At 38.8% G+C, this 21,246-nt stretch overlaps 1 protein-coding gene across 5 annotated transcripts in view; it reads right to left on the bottom strand.

The window, feature by feature from the left end:
* LOC125466991 (potassium-transporting ATPase alpha chain 2-like) overlaps positions 1-21,246 on the bottom strand; it is a 75,521-nt gene that overhangs the window by 29,355 nt on the left and 24,920 nt on the right. For 3 of the 5 annotated variants that reach the window (XM_048562265.2, XM_048562261.2, XM_048562264.2), the window contains exons 2-6: positions 12,018-12,077; positions 8,299-8,502; positions 5,373-5,486; positions 2,991-3,125; positions 2,039-2,156 (exon numbers count right to left, since the gene is read on the bottom strand). In XM_048562265.2, the coding sequence (XP_048418222.2) occupies positions 2,039-2,156; positions 2,991-3,125; positions 5,373-5,486; positions 8,299-8,400 (469 nt within the window). In that variant the 5' untranslated portion in view covers positions 8,401-8,502; positions 12,018-12,077. Of the gene's footprint in view, positions 1-2,038; positions 2,157-2,990; positions 3,126-5,372; positions 5,487-8,298; positions 8,503-12,017; positions 12,078-18,465; positions 18,571-18,907; positions 18,961-21,246 lie in introns of those variants that run through there. The other 2 variants (XM_048562263.2, XM_048562266.2) reach the window with 2 other exon arrangements.

Genomic DNA, 21,246 nt, shown 5'->3' with positions numbered 1-21,246 from the left:
CAGATGCATGGATGTACCACCATCTGCATGCTCCCCTCAAAAAGATACTCCCTCTTGACTTGGAACTATATTGACCACTCCTTCACTGTTGTTGTGTCAAAATCCTCAAATTCCCTCTGAACAACACTGTGGGCATCCTTACATCCCAAGGGTTCCAACAACCCAAGACAACCACATTCTCCAGAGTTATTATGGTTGGGTAATAAATACTGGCCCATCCAGGAAAGACCCCGTCCACGAACAAATGAAATTTTAAAAAAACCTGCTTTGCAATGATGACCCAAAATTCCATTTTCCCTTCTAACTAATTGTTGTATCTACAAACTCATACTTTGCAATTCAAGCACATGGCTATCCAGATCCCACAGTACTGCAGCATTTTGCTGTCTCTTTCAATTTTAATAATATTCTGTTTACTATTCTTCCCACCAATTTTGATAAGTTCATATTTTCCCATATGATACCCTGTCTGCCATTTTCTCCTGTCACAATTCTCTGCACTGCCCATCATCACCAAATTTGAAGGTAATATTTTCCATCCCTTCATCCAAGTTATTCATTCAGATTTTAAGTTGTAGAAGTCTGTTGGGGCTGCCTATGATTGAGCAGCACAAAATGGCCAACAACATGCCCATGCCTAATGCAGCAGAACGTAGCCGACAGTAGTTAAAAATACTTCGAAAAAATATTTGCTTAATGTAGTCCTCACAGGTAGAACAATAGTAGCTCTGTCGACTCAAGGTTACTGGACCAGGATAGAATGTACAACTACAGTTGCTAATATATAAAACATAGATAAAAACAAAACCAAAGCTGCTTTAAAAGCCCAGCACATCTGGCAGCATCTGTGAAGGGAAATATAGTGTTACTGTTTTGGGTCTGTTGACCCTTCCTCAGAACATCTCACATTAATTAATTATTTAATCGTTCGGTTAAAATATTAAGAGTAGACTTTAGTTAAGATTCTTCAGATAATCTTAGATATAGATTCCAAAGTAGTTATAGTGCCACCTATATGCAAAAAAAAAACAGCAAAAGCATTAGAGGAAAAGATTCAAACCAGTTTCAGCCAGTAAAAGCAGCCTCATATGCACCCCCCAACACACACACACACACACACACACACACACACACACACACACACACACAATTACAGGGAGAAACGAATCATAGGCACAGAAATTAGTAGACATTGGAATGTGGATTAAATGAACACATTGAGTGACAATTTATTGGCTAAAGAATTCTAACATTAGGTGTAACCACCAATATTCTTTTGTGTTTCCTGCAGTGAAGAATTTAAAAGGCTCTGAAGTGATTGGCACGTATCCAATTAATGGGCAGCTGGCAAATGTAACTTGAAAACAGTATCCATTGTAAAAAGCCTCACAAAGAAAAGAAAGTCTGGGAAACATCATGAAGGACTGGGAGCGGACCACTAGCTTGTCTATCTCTTCGTCTTTCAGTGATATGATTAGCTTAATAGGAAATACATTTAAATTGCTGAGGCAAACTTGAACTGCATCAGATGCTTAAAGTTTTGGCAAAGATCTGGACCTGAGAATCAATTACAAAGGGATAACTCAACACCACTGACCAATAGTAATCAAAGGGGGGGGGAAGTTGTGTGTGTGCGCTGTAAGTTTAAACTGTATAAACTTAGACATTCTAAAACTTTGCATGTGCCCTTTGCTCTGAAGAAATGAAGCTGTAAATCGCCATTAAAATTTACCCCAGCCCATCCCAAAATTCAGATTCTCATTGGAAACTATGAGATCTAACAAAGGGCAAGCACATTTCCTCGAGGCAGTCCATTAGTTAATAATCCACTTTTCCTGATTCTCTTTCCTATTGGTTAGCCAATCCTTTATTCATGCTAATATATCTTTCTCAAATTGGACAGTAATCTTTTATGTCATGATTTCTCTTAGATGGGGGGGGGGGGGGGGGAGTTGGGGGAGGTGGGGAAACAGGGGTTTAGAAAGTACTAAGGAAGAATAGCAATATGGGATTGTATCAATTTCTACCCATGCCCTACCTTCAAGGCAAGTGGTGGAGTAGAACGCAATATTCTTTGTTTCGAGTATATTCTCATGTGTAAATTCAGTGGAACGAGATTGTGCTTCAGACTCACCAGTCAAACTGGAATTATCCACCTGCCAAGAAGCAGCAAATCAATTAAGCCCTATACAGAATTGCATTCAAATTATTAGCAAAACTATCTGGATTATTTTGAATAAATTTTAATACCTTTTCAGTAAAGTCTGTAATACAATGTGAAAGAAAGGTGATGGTGGTATGTTCAAGAGAAATGGTAGCATGGTTTTAACGTCACTCAACAGTGAACCAGAGGCACTGGCTCCAGAGAAAAGCATTTGAATTCTCCTTAAGCAGCCTTCAGAATTTAATAAATCTGTAATAGTTACCATGACAAAAAGCATCTGTAACAACTCATTTGGTTCACTAAGTGTTTCTTCATAATCTTTCACAGGATTTCTTTTGTTCATCCTGATTCAACTGCAATGCTGTGACTCTGGCAAGGGTCTGAAGTCTCACGTCAGCCATACCAGTTAAGAATAGCACATTTCCTCACAGAAAGGGTACTGCTGAACCACATTGGGTTGTATGGTGATCATTGATAGTTTTGCAGCACCTTATTGGGATCAATTCAAATCTCATCAGCTGCTGTGGTGGCCTTGTTTTTCTCAGGACCGGTCTCTGGATTGTCAATCCAGCTACATTACCACCATTTCCCCTGCATTATCAACTGAAATCTGCTGTTGTCTAGCCTACATGTGACTTCAGGTCATTGTATGCTCAAGAAAGCAATTGACAGCAGGATGACAGCTTTTCCTATTTGCCACTTACAATGTGAAAGGCATTAAATAAAAAGATTATTTGAAAGACAGTATTGTGATCTCTCTAAAAATAGACTTTCTTACAAGAGTCTTTGCTAGTTTGTCTATTAATTTAGAAAATAGATGGTCTACCTTGCAACCCTGGACAGAGAGCAAGCGGAGATCTGCTGGAATTTGGTCACCAGCTTTAATCAACACAATGTCACCAACAACCAGTTTATCTGCTGTAATCACTTGCTTCTCACCATCTCGAATCACAAGAGCTTGCTGAAATAGAATGTTCACCATTATAACTAAATTAATCCAACAAGAACTTATGACATCTATATCTATTTTGCAGTTTCATACAAATAAGAAATGATTTGATTGACCAAACAGAATAAAGATCAATATTGAAGTTTACGCAGAGAATAGTGGAGACAATTTTGGCAGTATCTATGGAGAGAGAAAAAGAGTTAATGTTTTGAGTCTGGTTATAACTCTTCTTCTGAATTTTAGAAGTATCAAAAATCCTTTCCAAGTTACACACTATCCCCTTCAAAGGGCAATAATTCATTCTTTAGGATGAGAGAATTGCTAGTGTTTATTTTCCATTCTTTTTATCTGGTGTCCTAAAATGATGGTGCACAGCCTTCTCCTTAATCTTCCTGGCAACTGATGCATACAACTGTTCAATGTTCAGTCCCTTTCACAACTCCTCAGATACTGAAGCAGATGTATTCAGACACTGCAAGAACTTGACAACATTGAGGCTTGGGCAGATAAGTGACAAGTAACATTCATGCCACACGAGTGCCAGACAATGACCATCTCCAAAAAAACAGAATCTAACTAACATCCCCTGACTGCATCTTCCAGGTATTCCATCTGAGGAAACCATTAACTGAACTGTGATGAACATTGTCTTAATTAAACTTTTTTATCTTAGTAGGTATGACTCCTGTCATTAATATAGGCATCATGGTTGGTTGACTTCTAAAACTTTTCACTGTATTTTTCATGTAAAAGTACATGTGACAATAAATTTCCATTCTATTCTATATTCAATTGAAATTACATTTGCTGAATTCCTTCACTATCAACATCCTGGGGATTACCATTAACGTGAAACGGTACTGGACCAGCCATATAAATACTGTGGCTACAAGAGCACGTTAGAGACTAGGAATGCTGATATATCTGTCTCCCTAAAGCCACACACCATTTATAAGGCACGAGTAAGCAGTGTGCTGGAAAATTCTGGACGGGTGCAGTTTCAGCAATAACAAAGAAGCTTGACATCACCAGAGACAAAGCAGTCATCCGCTACTGAAAATAGTTTACTCCCTTCGACAATGATTCACTGGTAACAGTGTAAACAGGCAAGGCAGTAACTCATCAAGACTCCTGCAACAACACCTTCGCAACCTCTACCATCTAGAAGGACAAGGGTAGCAGATGCATGGGAACTCCACCATCTGCAAGGTCCCATTCAAGCCACGTACCATCCTGATATAGAACCATATCACTGTTCCTTCAATCAAAATGGGTCAAAATTCCTTCCTAACAGCATTGTTGTGTATTTACACACCAAGAACTACAATGATTCAAGAAGGTAGCTCACCACCATCTTTTCCAGGGCAATTAAAGATGGACAACAATGAAACTCACATCCGACAAATGAACTTTTTTAAAAATGATGGCAGAGCCACTCCAGGGGTCAATTAAGAGTTAATATTAGACTGGAATCATACAAAGACCACAGCAGCTGTGTTTTCTTTCCCAATAGGCATTACTGAATGAGTTGAATTTTTAAAACCACAACGCCAGAAGTTTAGGCCCACCCACGAACAAAGATCAGCAGTTGCTTAAAAAAAAGATTAGCATGGACTGCATTCAAATTTCTAAGATCCAACCAGTCCCCAGGCTATTTTCTTGGAATTGAGAGGCAGGGCTACCCACCAGCATGTGACTGATTGAAGGAACTAACTGCTTCCTAGGCAGGCTGAGATTTTGCGAGTGGTGGAAGCCAGAACAGCTGCTTGAAGTTTCCCTTCCAAAGTCATGTCAAGGCTCCCTTTGCATAGCGGAGTGCAGCAATATTTGCTGGTTACCCCAGACAGCGGTGCCCTATCCAAACTCCACCACTCCCCCAAACTTAAGGCCTGAAAAGGTTGAGAGAAGACACCTACATTTTGAACCACCCTTCACCCCCTTACTTACCTTCCATTACATCCGGCTCCTACATTCAACCTGGATGGTCCTCCATTTGGTGCTCTGCATCAAAAGCTTGCTGCCATCATTAGCTGGGTGGCAGAGCAAACCACAGGCTATTGATCAACTGTTCAAGGAAAAATCAGTGGCAACTGGTGGATGTTCTCCACACAGCATTAGCTTCTGCTATCCATTTGACAATAACAGTGGGGCTCAGAAGGCCACAGGAAAATCTTGCCCTCACTTTTTGTTTGAATTGAATTCTACTTCTTAAATATCATGAGCACTATCAATAATTGAAGAATAAATTATATTGCCCACCTGGGGAACCATCCTGTGAAAGCTGGCCATGATATTGGTGCTCTTTGCTTCTTGGTAATAGGCAAAACAACCAGTAAGAATGACAACTCCAGCCAGAACAACACCTAAATATAACTGAGGAGACAAAACCATTACCAACAGAGCTCCTGTTTCATTTCACTCAATTTGATATTACTCTTTAACATATTAGAAATGATATTGATTAAATCAAACACAAGCCTGAAAGTTCCAATATTTTCACTCTCTTTGCAACCCTACCCATGTTTTTCCCACACAGTGGCTTGTCATCAAGCCCACTTTCTTCTTTCTGCAATATTTCCTTGGATTCAGATCTCACAGAACTGAGCCATTCCTTCTGCCACGACTCGATGGTCAATGGGCTTCCTTCAGGTCCCTGTAACCTCAAGTTTACAGGTGCACAAAATGTCAGGTTAACGATGTAGATGCTGCTTGTTCATGCAGCACCTCTCAGTATAGCAATAGATCTGATTCTGATTAAATTTACTTTTGAATGTTGCAATTTTCATTACTAAAAATAACTCATAAGTTCCCTTGCATCAAGTCAGTGTGAACTAAATGGCACATCAAACTAAATGGTAAATGAATAGCAAGTCCACAGGAATTCATTTTGACTCAGAGATTTAACATCACGTCAGGATGTATAAGGGTTGGTCTTCTGGGCCAGGAAGAATGGAATGCAAGGGAGTGGGTTAAAAACCTGGATGGAGAGCTGGGGGCAGAGTGCATGTTGTCTTCCCACCACTTTGGCATTTTTCCAGCAGTGGGGAAGGTGAAGGTATCTGCCCAGCAATTAATTTCACAACTTAAATAACTGAAGGCGTCATCCTGTCGTCACTAGCATTTCTGACCGGCAGAGGCTGGGTCATCCAATATTCAGCTATTGGGCTCTCATGTCATACAAACTAGTAGCCTAGAGGGGGTGTTCTATTCTGGCACAATGGCCCACCACATCTCATACCTTACTGCAAGGCTGGCATCCACCAATGAGTGTCAAAACCAAGCAGTCCCTTCTTTGACCTCTGACCTCAGTGATACAGCTTGGACTGAAAAGCTCACAGGTCTTGGAAGCATCCCTAAAGGGATGGGTAGTCTGAACAAAGCTTATGAATTGCTAGATTAGTGTAGAATATGGTGGAAACCCTACCCCAAACAACCCAGGCGGGGTTATTTCCAGCTCTTCATCACTGGGGCTACTGTCACCCCGTATAAAATCTAACTCAGTGACTACAATCATGAACAGCAAGGTCCAGACCAGGCCTGACAGTCAACTCCAGCCTCACTTGCAAAGAGCCAGTAATTGACAGCTGATCAGTAAAGTGAGTGTGACAACCAAGCCACTGCAATTGTCCTTGGGCAATCCCTAACCCCATACTGGACTACATGCGGCTCCAGACTCACAGCAGTGTGGATGACATTTAACTGCCTTCTGAAAGGGCCAAGCAATCCATTCAGTTCAAGGGCATTAAGTTGGGCAACAAATGCTGGCATTCCCAGCGAGGCCCACACCCTGTGAAAGAACAAAAATGTTCAATTGTTCGGAGTTTGCTGTATTATGTCTGATCCTTCTTCTGTGTACTGTGTGTAATTAAGCAAGTCTGGGTATGATCACTTAGGAAACAAATTAAACCAGATGCAAGCAGCTGTAATCACAAAAGTGCAGGCATCTTAAAGATTGGTATATAAACAATGTGTCATTCCAGCAAATATCCAAGGTACAATATGCTACAACAATAATAATAATAAAGGGGAGCTGAAATGAGCCATTTATACCTTTAAGACTATTCACACATTCTAAGAGACCACGGATGATCATGTGACATAATTTCCATATATATTCCCCATACATTTAATACGTATCATTAACAAAAATCTAGCAGCCTCAGATTTAAAATTAACAATTGATTGAGTAGTAACTGAAGATTATGGGATAGAATTTCATTTTCTACAACTATCTATGCATAGATTGTTTCCTAATTTCACTTTAAAAGATTTGGCTGTGATGTGGATCACATGCTGTCTTGTTTTAAACTTCCCAAACAGCAAAAATAAAGTTCCTCTCTACTCCACACGTTCAGACCAGGGTGGCACTGTAAGTAAATGGGGTAGGCCTTTTAAGGCTGAAATGAGGTGAAACCTTTTCACCCGGAGAATGGTGATCTGTGGAATTGTCTGCCACAGAAAGCAGTGGAGTCCAAAACATTGAATGTTTTTAAGTAGGAGTTAGATAAACGTCTTAGGTCTAAAGGGGTCAAAGGATATGAAGAGAAACAGGAACAAGTATGGAGTTTGATGATCAGCCATGATAATATTGAATGGTGGAGCAGGCTCAAGGAGTCCAATAGCCTATTCCTGCTCCTATTTTTAAATTTTCCTTGAAATTTTGGAATTTTTTAAAATCAAATCCAGACATTAACTTCCTAAATTCCAGGGAACATGACACAGGTATATGCAATCTGTCCCAGAGTCTAGATATCACCCTGGTCCAAATATGTTTAACTCCTTCAGAAGTCAGCGTCTTCTTTCTATGGTGAGGGATGCTGAAGAGAACAACGGTCTAAATAGGAAAGGACACCATCAGGATTGAAGTGAGATGGCTGCCTGCAAATGAACGAAATTTGCAGTTATGCCTCACAGGTGCTGGGCTGAGTATTTACATGTTCACAGCACCTGTTTGAAGTGTCAGCAATCCATGTCTATTTCTTGGTCCTTTCTAACTACAACAGACAATGCACCTTCTATCTATTATAGTGTAGGATTTCAAAGTCATCCACAGCCAAAAATATAAGCTCTATGAGGCCAATTCTCTGGGCCGTTAACTTCTCAGATGAAATCAATAGGACTATTCAACTTTAAAAATAGACACTTCTGAAATTGACACAGAAAAATCTCATTCTGACTCACTTACATTGTCTTTGGCTGAGTGATTGCCTTCTCCTATTTGAATGGCATAAGCAATCCAGCAGAGTATAGCTCCAACCCAAAGCAGAAGGGAGAATCCACCAATCATTTGCTTCAAGAATTTGACTATCTCAGGGATCTGTTTGGGAGGTGTGAGTGCATTGGGACCATCCCGAGTCAGGATCTCAGCTGCTCTTGCACTAGTCAGACCCTGTAATAAAATCGCCAAAGAGCTGTAAAAGTGGTACAGACCTTCATGCTAAGAGTGTTAGCATTCAAAAGAATCCACAGGTTTATACCAGGCGTAAGCTAATCCATTCAATTTGACCCAGCTCTTTAAGTATTTACTAGTCATCCAAAACTTCATTCTATTCTCAATTGTTATTTCCCTTTATTGAAGAATAATGAGAACTGATATCCTGGCAAATAATTTCTAAAACCTGAACTTGAACATCATCACTGGCAGAAAACACGCAATTAAACAGCGTGCATAGACAGAGAGCTCCTGAATTGGGACCCTACTGTGAATTTACAAAAACATTCTGTTCACAAACAGACACATTACATTTGGATGGGACTTGTGAAACATACGCATTGCAAACTATGACTATACGATAAGTATAAGGAATGCTAGATTCATAATCCAAGCAGATTATCATCAAAGGCACGTTGAAGAGTAGTATAGTCAGCAGCAACCATTGCACTTCCCACTCATTCTGCATTGTTGCAGACAATTCTTTTTCTCATTGGTCATTTTATCATGAGCCACACATGCCATTTAAATGGTAGAATTCAGGCTATTAAAAGAAAAGGTGCCTGTTTTCTCTTAGTTACACAAAACGTAATGCTTTTCTGATACATTTCAGACGAGAATTTTCCATCCAGGAGAAGAAAGAGGGGAAGTAGCAGTTTCCAGGTTTCAAATTTTCCTCTGGGGATAGAACGGTCACTCTTTGGAAATATCTTGTAAATACCCCATAATTGGACTAGATAGAGTTTCCCTGTTCAATTGATGGTAGTGGATGGACCCACAAAGCCGAGGGTCAGTCAGAGGTCTTGCAAACTAAAAAGGAGCAATGGGTTAAAATGTTTGGAAAGTAACAGGGTAAGTGTTTTAATAGGGAGATGCCCACTTACCAACATTTTGACAAAGAGTGACTAAACAAATTAATCCACCAAAAAGCCTGTTGCTGTTGGGATGAGAAAATACTGCTATAGGCTGCTCATTGACTGAACCCCCGTACCTAAGCAGACAGATCTGACAGACAGACAGACAGACAGGCAGGCAGGTTTGTCAGCCTGCTCAGAGAACCAGTGACAGGCAGGTTATGTCCGTAGAAGATGTTTAAGTAGACTTCTTAGATATTCAGAAAGGCTTCTACATTACTGATAAAAAGGCAAATTTTGAAGGCAAATTTATAAAATGATTTAGAAACTGATTGGGAGATAGGAGATAGTATGAATAGTGTATTTCACAGGTTAATTGGAAATGAAAACTATAGATTTCCAGCTGCACATTTTTATTGCGTACAGCAATAAACAGGATGAAAAGCAAGTAACTTTTTTTGCAAAACAAACAGAGAACAACCAAAAAAAGACTCAGTGGGTTTGGCAGCATCTGTGGAGAGAGAAACAGATTTTGAGTCTCGTATGACTTCTTCAAAACAGAAGAACATCACTGCCCCTTCTCTTCAAGATATGCCCACCTTGAAAAATTTTGCTTTTCTCTCCAATTTTCAGGATCCACAGTATTTTACTTTAATAAATTTATATCCAAGCTTGTATATAACACTGAGCTATGATTCACATTAAAGTTTGGGTATGGGACATGAAAGATAGCAGAATAAGCATGAAAGGATTGGGGCTTTCAACTTAGATTTTTGAAACCAAACATTAAAGTAGACTAAAAGAAGCACTTGAGCAGATTTAACAGGTAGAATGGATATTATTGTTCTGAAAACAAGTGTTTGACTGTGCTTTCAAAAGGCATTAATTAATAACAAAAGGCAAGAATAAGATTGGAGATAAAGCACATCTCCTGAATCATGGCGCAAATAATTCCTGAAATAAATAAATAGTTGCTTTTGCAGTAGCAGATGGGTATAAAAACAATTGCAATAACACCATTTTAAAAGAAAAAAAATTAAGTCCTGGGCTCAGAATATAAAGATAAACTGTCTTGATATCAATAAAACCAGTTATTTAATAATTTGACATGGGTCGATTCTGGCCTCTTGTCTACTAAAGATCTTTAAAAAGATACACAAAATGAACACAAATCACTACATATAAAACCAAAAACATAAAAACATAGTCAGAAAGTGCGAGAAAATGTACTACAGCTCTAATGGGAGGGAATGTAGAACTTAATGAATGATTCTGCAGTTGTAAACAGCCTCAGTCAGAGTGCTGCAGTCAGCTTTAGACACCACACCTCAAGCGGGATAAGTGACCACTGAGCTCGTTCAGCAGAGATACACCAGAATAGTGTCAATGTTACATTATAAGGACCAGTTCCATAGATCTGGCTTGTGAGCACAGATTATGGTCAGCGGTGAGATGACTGGTGAGCCCAGGCAGGGCTCTGGCAGTGGGTGGCGAGATGGCAGCGTGGAGGACAGATCAAGCCCTTGTGCGGAAGGCCCAGCATGGATCATCTACAGGCCGATGACTAATGAAGAATTGTAATGCTGAATTTTGAACTTTATTCCTTCATTTTTCTACTTTATACTAAGAAAAAGTGTAATATTGAGCTTTTAACATATTTATTTTTCTACTTTGTACCTAAGATTTTGTACCTCAGTATCTTTGTAGTTAAGATGGTGCCAGGAATGATGACATTGTACACTTTTCACTGTACTCCTTTATCCCCGCACTTGAATACACATGACAATAAAATCTAACCCTATATTCGAGTTTAGATATTTGCAGGGTGAACTAATTGACATGTTTAACATTACGAAAAGGATTTTACGTAATAGATAAAAAGCTAGTTCTTTATTGTATAATGTGAATGTGAAAGTGAATCTAGAACTAGGTTGCACAAGCTTAAAATATACATATTGACACAATTGGTGGTAGAAATCTGGAAATTGTCAGCCCTGTCAGTTCCCTGACCCTCAAAAAGCTGTTGTTGTAGGTCAATCAAAATTCTTAATAATAAAATCAATAGCAGTTGTAAATCAGAGAGGTATCAGGAATGTGAATCAGAGACAAATAAATTAGGGTACAGATCAGACATGATCTGAGCGAAAAGCAGAACAGAGTTAACGGGGTGATTGTACAATACAATATTGTAACCTATGCAAATCTAACACAAAAGTACAAATTTAAGTGAACAGCCTTGAAGAGTATGATTTTGTCAAGACCATTACATAATTGTGTGGTGCTGGCTAAAATATCAGCCACTTATACTCTTTTGCCACATTCTCCCACCACAGACTCACACCACCACATTCACCTTTGACTTCTTATTTTACTTACCTAATTACATGCAGTCACTGTTAATTCAAAAATTCTTAATCTGCTATCTGCGGAATCTTAGTCTGTAATTCTAGTATTTAGACTTCATAAATTCAAATTATTGGTTAATTTATTTTATTAATGCACAAAATCTTTGAATTATCAAGATTGTAATGTAACAAGCTAAATTTTGGCTACATCTAATTAACTGGTATTAGAGGTTGTGAAAATGCCTTATTGAGTTGCAAAGCCCAATGTACTCACGTTTACAAGATTAGTTTCATACTTTTTTACCAGTTCTTTAATGGAAAGTTTGTGGTCTTCCTGAAAAAAAGGAAACATGAAAAATTAAAAAAAAACTTAAACTGTTATGAGCAAGATTTAAGTTACATCTCAGTTTGTTTCACCATTAACTGTGTATATTTAGCTAACAGTAAGGGTTACGTTACTGATCCTAATCATTATCTGGTTACATTTTGCCAACAAATACAGTTAAATTAGGAGCTAGTGATGATTAGAGTCAGTTTCATTATAAGATGCTAAGCTATTATTCTCAAGTAAAAGAGTAAGAGCTGATGTTGACCAAACCACAGTTTCCCTGTCTTGTGATACTTGCATGACACAAGTGTTAAGCATTAAAAATGTTCTAAAAATTTTCAAAACCTCTAATCGCAAATGATTAAATTCTAGTCAACATTTTACAACTAATGAAGCTAATTCAGTAAAATCCTCCATGTTTTCAAATCTGGTCAGATGGAGGGCTCTGTCCTTTGCTGCAGCAGGCTCATAGTTAAATATGTAATGTGCAATACACATTATATCAAGTCAATAACTGTAACAGGACTGACAGAAGACAATAAAATTGGTATAACTTTTCAGTCAGCCCCAGAATATTTTTACAATCAGTCTCTTTATTTCCTTTTTATGTCCAAGTATATTCATTTGGAAAGTAACTTGTAATAACATTCATTGTCTTTGACCTTAAAATCTAAATTGAGTTTCTTACTTTTCTTTTTCACTGTCAGTAATTATTTAAAGAATACATTTCATTCAGACAGTTCTATAGAAGACTGAAGTCTCTGAATTATCTCAGTGTTGGGAGAAGAGCAGTATATCAACCAGTCCACAGCGGAAAAGGTTATGCGTATGTGTCACAGTGGAGCCTAGCATCCAATTGTCATGGAGAGCCTTTTCCATCGGACAAAGGCACTGCTCTTTGCTGAGAATGAGATTGACAAGGAAGGAAGAGAGAAAGCAAACTTAATTGGAATGATACTCCTGACAAAGTGTCCGGGACATGACCTTGTCAGCGCCAACATCTGTTCTACCAGAGACGCAAGCAGAAGACCTCATAACAGAAAAAGCCCAATACAGGCATTTGCTCAACTATGTCATGATTCAAGCAAGAGACTGCAGAGTTGTTCACATCACCTGCACCACTATTGGTACTGATCACCACCTTATCCAATCTATCATCTCCACCTACCTTGCTCCCAAATAATGAAGTTGCAGAAACAATGCTGCAAGAAAAGGAAAAATAAGACTTCAAAGAAACCACCAAGTGAATCCTTGTCAATCAGTACCTCATTAATAACATCTTACTGTCCAGCCACCAAGAGGCATAGTGTTCCCATTAATGTCTGGTCAACCTGGAAGTAAATTATAACAAGCACCTAAAGGTGGTTCTTGATCTATGGGGAAACATCATGATAAGCAAGAGACACAGGTCTGGTTGAACATAAGCGAAAAGTTTTCATTGACTAGACAATACCACAGCAGCAGCACAGTAGAGTATAAAACCTGCCATGAAGAAGAAATGGTGGGTAGAAAAAGCATAGAAGATCCAACAACATACATGGTTTCATCAGTGCAGTCTAGATGATCTACAGCTCATATATTCAAGGACCCATCCCAACGAGAGCCAAAGTGCACAGGAGTTCATCAGAGACAGGGAGATTATCAGCACTCACTAAAGAGAGCATTTTGAAGAACTCAAGCACATCTGTCCTCAACTCTATTTTTCAAAATTCTGTCTAGTTTGGTTTCAGCACTATTCTGTCTGCAGTAAAATTTATAAAAAAAAGCCTTTTGACAGCTTAAGATCAACAAAGTCTTTGGAGCAGATGGAAACTCAGATAAAAGTTCTAAAACACAAAGAGATACACTCTTGTCTTGGGTTACAAAACTTCATGTTCCCATTTTGAAAGCAGAGCACATGCCAGATTATCTCAGGGATACTGTGATTATAATGATATTTAAAAGAAGTCGCAAAGAATTGATTGTGCTAATTATAGAGAAGTCTCCTACATCCAGTCACATAGAAGATTACTGCAAGGATTCGCCATAACTGCCTCTTCACCTTGGCCAGGGAATTTTTCCTGAAGTCACCATGCAGTTCTCTCATTGAGAAGGACCAGAAACATGATCTTTGCTATGTGGCAAATTCAAGTATGAACAGCATCAACTATTCTTTTTAACTCCACAAAAGCCTTTAAGTCTACCAAGTGTAAGGATTATTGGATATCCCATCAAATTTTCTTGTTCTGAGAAATTTGTCATGATCCTTTGCTGACTACACAATGAGATGCAAACTCTGAACATAGAACATAGAACGGAACAGCGCAGTACAGGCCCTTCGGCCCATGATGTTGTGCTGACCTATTATCCTACTAAGATCAATCTATCCTGCATTCCCTACATTTGACTATTCTCCATGTGCCTATGCAAGAGTCACTTAAAAGTCTCAAAAGTATCTGAATCCACTACCACTGCTGGCAGCGCATTCCACATGACCACCATTCTCTACGTGAAGAACCTACCTCTGACATCTCCCCTATACCTTCCTCCAATTGCCTTAAAATTACGCCCACTGGTAATAATTCCAACCTGGGAAAAAGTCTCTGACTATCCCCTTTATCTATGCCGCTCATCATCTTGCTCCTTCCTGAAGAAACCTCAAAAGCCATACCACAGTTAGAGTGAAATGTGGCTACAGCATTGCATCAACTTAATTGTCCATCTTCCTCACTGTAATAATGCATCTTCCCTCCTGCAAATTGCCACAGATGTGGAGAAAAATCTATGGAACAAACAAACCATTCAGTCTGTGTGATCTTAAATACTAAACCAAAGCCATTCCAACCGTAGGCATGGAGTTGAGTATGCAGATGATGCTATGCGCAGTCACTCAGAAGCTGAGCTTTAGACCATTGTTAAAGCATTTTTAAAAGCATACGGGAAAATGGGTGTTTCACTAAGCACCTGGAAAACTTAAAGATTCTTTTCTAGCCAGTTTCCATCGCAAAACTAAACTACTCATTAATTCAGGTCAACAGGGAGATTCTGGAAAATGTGGGCCATTTCTTTTTCTTTGCAGCCTTCTCTCGACAAAGACAGAAACAGACGGTTAAATTCATCAACACATCTAGCTCAACCTTCGGTCAACAAAGGAAAAGAGAATTTGAGCTCCAAAAAAATCAAACCCCCGGCAGCTGTGATCCCACTCGCATAAATGCATTGAAATCTTTGACAACGCACAAGTCACCTCAAAGAAATACCAGCAGTATGTGTTCAGTCAGCATGGATGAGTTGGACCAACAGATCTGTCCCCAACCTGTACAGCTCTATGACTCTAAAGTGCAAATTAAAGCATATACATCTATTAAGGGAACTGTGGTGAAATGTTTGGGGATCCAATATGGTCTATTTTTAAAAATGCTGAAAATACTTTAATAAGACCTCATTGATCTCACAAAGTTAATTTTCTATTCCCTATCATCAAAACTGGGATTAGAGAAAACATAAAAGGGAGATTTGAAAACAGTGAGATGAAGGAAACATAATGGTGTCCTTTAGTCCTGGAACATGAGTACAGAGAATATTTTCACTAAAATGAAAGGGCAAATTCAATAAACATTATCAATATCATAGTTACAATAGCTTACAATATAATAGTAAATTATCAATATAATAGTTGTTTCATAGGTGCTGTATGTGCTGGCTGCCAGCTTTCTTGTGTGTCTTCAGCTAATGCATTTTGGCTGTGCTTGTGTCTGTAATTAATTGCCCCCCAGCTGAGAGAGAAACACTGCTTGATGACAGCCAGTAAACTAGCCAACTCCATGGAATAAAACAGGTTTAATCTGAATCTATATTTGTATCTGTAACAGTAAGTAACCAAAATGAGCCCCTATTGGTACTAATGTCTCAATTTCTGCCATCTGCATAAGCTTCTTTGCTTTCAATGCTAGTGTCTACAATTTGAGAAAGAATACTACATGTCCGAGAGCCATCACTGACATAAGCATAGAACTCTGTGTCCTATCTTGTCAGTAGTGTCTCTGACTTAAAAAGAGAAATACGTTAAGTATTTCAAAATATTAAGGGCAATGCTGAAATCTCAATTCTGAGAAGGTCACACTAATGGAACATAAAGTCAAGTTAACTTGCAGAGTAATTCCTTATTTTAGTAAGGCTTGAACATCCTCCTCTCCAGCACAAAATGGCTGACTGCCTAACTCCAGGGCTTTCCTCACCTCTTCAATTTCCATTGGCTCTTGATAGTTCATTATTTCTGGGATAAATTCCACAGGCAACAGTTTCACCCATGCGTGGTCCATACTGGATCTTTGTCTAAACCCATGGACCAAAATGGGCCCACAGTGGTGTCTTCCATTTTTGGAACTATCCTCCTCAGAACCACCATAGCTTGACTTTGCTTTACAGCCTTTATCAGCTGCTGTCAATTATAATGTACCAATTAATGTCATGTTCAATTGAGGTTGCTTAGCAGCCCATTGTTTGCTTGTCTAGGTGATGTGGCAAAATTGCAATGAATGGACTGATTAGCAGTTCAAGAGGTCATAGGCAGCTACCTTGAAATATTTCCTTTTTTGTTGCTCCTTTACCCTGAATTCTGCTACAGTATTTAAAATTGACTGTCATGCAAGTGAGGAGATACGTCTTGCATACTTTTGGTTGAACTGGGCAATACAGTATATCAGTAAGATGGGCTTTACTTTCTCTTAATTTTGGAAGTGGAAGATGAGAACTAATATATGTTGCACTGGACATTGAATACATTATTTTCTTGAAACACTCCTTACTAGGAATAAAACTATAGGCTTACTTTGCCAAGTAAATCCTTATAAGGGCTTAAATTATATGAGATTTAGTGTCTGCTTATTAGATGAGGAATATGATGTTTTTTCCAGTTGCCTTCTCCCTTTAGAATTATGTTGTTGATAGAAGTGGTATCCAGTATAGTCACATTACTTTTGTCTTTAGATACATTCTCTCTTTGGAGGAAACGGAGAATAGCCACTTCTAAGACTCTACACTCACACTGTCTCATTTGTATTGAGATTAGGCCTGAGAATTATCTGTGGAGCTTATTATTAGTTATTAATATTCTTGTCAGTTCAGAATATGTGGACATGACTACTCAGAGTCCATCCATTAAAATGAAAATATTTGGACTGAATAAAGCAATAATCCTCACCACAGTCTTAGTACAGGTGCTAAACTAATTTAAATGAGCTCCAAGATGTTATTTATAGTAGTATATTATAGTTTATAGTCATTAGGTACAAATTTTAAACTAATTACATCTGCCACATTTACACTCCAACCAACAACTCTACAAATACTGATATAAGTCCAGGCTGATGAAGAAACATTCTTACTAAATCTGAACACTTTCACTTTCAGAGAACTGTAAACTTCAGATTGTTTTTCAATCACTTCACGAATAGAGCCAGAGGACAGGTCTGATGAAAGATGATTGACTCACAATGTTAACATTGTTTCTCTGTTTTTAAAATTGCAAGCATAATTGGCAAAGAACCCTTTTGTAGGGCATTTTATCTCCCTTTAATCACTCCGGAATTTCATGTTCGCCTCTTAATTGTACTTCGGTGCTGAGGAAGGGTCACTGGACCTGAAACGTTAACTCTGGTTTTTCTTCTGTTTTTGTTTCGGATCTCTTTGGTTTCAACTCAAATCTTACTGTTCTCATTTTTTCTGTTGCTTTGGTTTCCTTTGGATAACAATATGCAGGTGAGATACTAAAAATTCTTTAAGGAATTCTTGACAAACCATTTTTCTGCATGTTTAAATTCATTATATGTGGTACTATTTATTTAGCCAAGAATCTGAAATTTAAACTCAACAAAAAGGCAATCTTGAAGTAATTCTGAATCTTGAAGTATTGGAGTTAGCTAGCTTCCTACTCCTAAGACTGGCTATCTTTGCAACAGCATTTTTTAAAAATTCAGTTCTCATTTGTATGATTGGGTCATCTATTGGAACTATTTAATTGTCCTTTAGTTTTTCAAAGGGCAAAATTCCTACAAATATGACATCCCCGTTTCCTGAATTATATAGTTAGAAAATCATTGGAGATATTTCCTGCACATTTCCTGGCAAGTCCAACGGAAAATTAAGTGTGATAAACAAGGTCAAACAGAATGCATGGAGCTTTCAATGACTGTCATAACGATATAAAAAGTTCTGCTTCACATCTGTCACACACATGGTAGAGATGTCAATCTCATTCCTGATTCAACACAAAGCCTGGAACTACATTTAGCAACAACAAAGTGATGTTATTAACAACTGTATGCCAAAATAAATATGATCCAGGGACATAAAAAGTAAGCTGCCTGAAAAGATGCAGATGCAGTTGTAATTTAAAAGGGGAATTGGTCAGTACCTGAAGAGAAAGAATGCAGACTGTGTGGATCTTTCGAAAGAGCGAGAGTCTGACAAATTGAGGCTCTTTCGAAGAGTTGGCACAGCCAACGATGCTGTTATCATTCCCTCAGTCCTTACCGATTCAAGAAAATCAGCAACTGAAGGCTAAACCCATGTGATGTTTTTACGCTTGCGCCGTATTGCAAGTAACAAAAGTCCAATGTCTAAATTGAATCTCTCAACAAGTGATTATTTCACACAATAAGGTTAACGCTCCAAAATATTACTAAATTGAACGTTGATTTATTTTACAGAATTAAATAATAATTGCTCAAAGTTCGTCAACTGGTCATCTGTTTAGTTGAGAAGCTCTTTATTATTTTGGAGATGGGTAACCTATGGAAATTTTCTTCTCTGTGAAATTAATCATTCGTAACGTACTTTCTCCCTTTTAGACTTACTGTACGTGTCAATCTGTCAAAGCCTCCGATTGTTTAGTAAGATTGAATCAACGCGTCGATTGAAAACGCTGGCGCACCCTATGTGCTGGTGTAGGGATAGAAAGCAGTCCTTCACCCATACCCTGACCGGACTCCGAGCCTTTGTTACGCACTGGCTGCCTTCACACGTCCCGGAGACGCTTACACAAGGCCAGTTCTATCACCTATAGACAGTGACTCCTTTCTCCTTCTCCACTCACGTTCAGACAATACCCCTAAAACACAAGGGGATAGATGGAAGATTCTATTAATGAATATTTCCATCAACATAACCACTAGTTTGTTCAAACTGCTCTGTGATTCACGGGCCTTTGTTATTTGGTTTACTAGCATCATCCAACATCAGCTCCCGTGGGATTGGAAGGGTCGACTGTTAAATCGCTTTATGGTGGGTTACCTCAACTATTCCAAGTCTTTCTCTCTTGTCTTATCTGAATTGTTCAGATTATAACTCAATGCTTTCACTTGAGTGCCCTAGTTGGGATTTATTTAAAAGGAGAGTGTACATTTAGTAAAACCTTATTGACTGTGTACTGATGATCGTACAGTGTACCGCAGGTAAACCTGTGCCTAGTCCAGCCACTGTTCGAATCCAGGGCCTTCTGCTCAGTGCTGCGGACTGGAGGTGATGACTTTCATAGCTTGCTTTGTTTCTCTACCTGACTATATTTCAAGTTACTGCTTTCTGACAGAGAAAAGGGTAGGGGAAGAATCAAACCCTAATTAATCATCCAACCTGAACCCTTGAGCAAACTCACCTTGTACGAACATACGAAATGGGAATAAAAGAGCTTTTGGCACCACAAGCAATAAAATTATGGCTCATCTCTTTCTGTTTCAAATTCCACATCCCCATCTAGTCTCAATAACCATTGATTCCATTTCAATATGAATCTGTACACTTCTGTCTTTGAAAAAAAGACCCACAGGAAGAAACATCTTTTCCACATCTTCCTTGTCAAGATAATTCAAGAGTTTATGCTTACTGTCAATCAAATCAAATCAAATGATCAAATCAATAACCACTTAATTTCCTAAACTCCAGTGGAAATAAGTCTAGCTTGTCCAACTATCCTCAAAATTCACTCATTCCAGATAATCTAGAAAACTACTCTGTAAATGCCCCCGTTGCATTTCCATCATTTCCTAAATAGGAGATAAAAACTGTTGTGGAACAGCAAAGTACAATCGTTTGAAATGACTTCCTTTTGAGTGATAACAAAGTGTAGGCCAAACAGATCTTAGTTCTGCTCCTCTGATGCTGCTTGGCCTGCTGTGTTCATCCACCTCTACACTTTGTTATCTCTGATTCTCCAGCATCTGCAGTTCGTACTATCTCCTTTTGAGTGATTTTTGTTTGCTGTATGTTTCTTGTGATACCATGTCATTGCTCACCTATCATGGTCTAAAGACAGGAGAAGCTGCTATTTCAGAGGTTTAACAACATGGAAAAGAAAATAAGTGTTTCAGGTTGATGAACCTTGCTGAAATTTCTTCTGCGCCCTCAGCCTTTGTAGCATCCAGTGTCTTCAGCTTCTTTCTTGATAATTGTGCATCTTGAATCAAATTGGTTTCAGACTGACTGGCAACTTTGCTGCTGGGGATCTCAGCATGATCATCATTCTGGCTGATGATGGCTGCAAATACTTCAGCCTTAGCTTTACTCTGATGTATAAGGCTCCCCCATCATTGATGATGGGGACATTTATGGAGCTTCCACCTTTTACTAGTTGTTTAATTGTCCATCGCCATTTGTGACTGAATTTGGCAAGACTGCCAAGGTTAAATATGATCCATTGATTGTGGGATCCACTTAACTCTACCTATTGACATGCTACTTACATTGTTTAGAATGCAAGTAGCCATGTGTTGTAGCTTTATTAGGTTTGCACCTCAGATGCCTATTGCTCTTCCTGACATACCCTCCTGCACACTTCATTGAACCAGGTTTGAACAAAATCAAAGAAAATTACAGCACAAGAACAGGCCCTTCGTCCCTCCAAGCCTGCGCCGATCGAGATCCAATCATCTATTTTCTAAGGGTCTGTATCCCTTTGCTTCCTGCCCATCCATGTACCTGTCCAGATACATCTTAAAAGACACTGACATGTCTGCGTCTACTACCTCCGCTGGCAGAGCGTTCCAGGTACCCACCACCCTCTGTGTAAAGAACTTTCCACGCATATCTCCCTTAAACTTTCCTCCTCTCACTTTGAACTCATGACCCCTAGTAATTGAGTCCCCCATTCTGGGAAAAAGCTTCTTGCTATCCACCTTGTCTATACCCCTCATGATTTTTT

Source organism: Stegostoma tigrinum, chromosome 32 (assembly GCF_030684315.1).
Source record: "Stegostoma tigrinum isolate sSteTig4 chromosome 32, sSteTig4.hap1, whole genome shotgun sequence".
NCBI lineage: Eukaryota > Metazoa > Chordata > Chondrichthyes > Orectolobiformes > Stegostomatidae > Stegostoma > Stegostoma tigrinum.
Note: the sequence above shows the minus strand (reverse complement) of the source record. Positions and strands in the feature narration are given on the sequence as shown.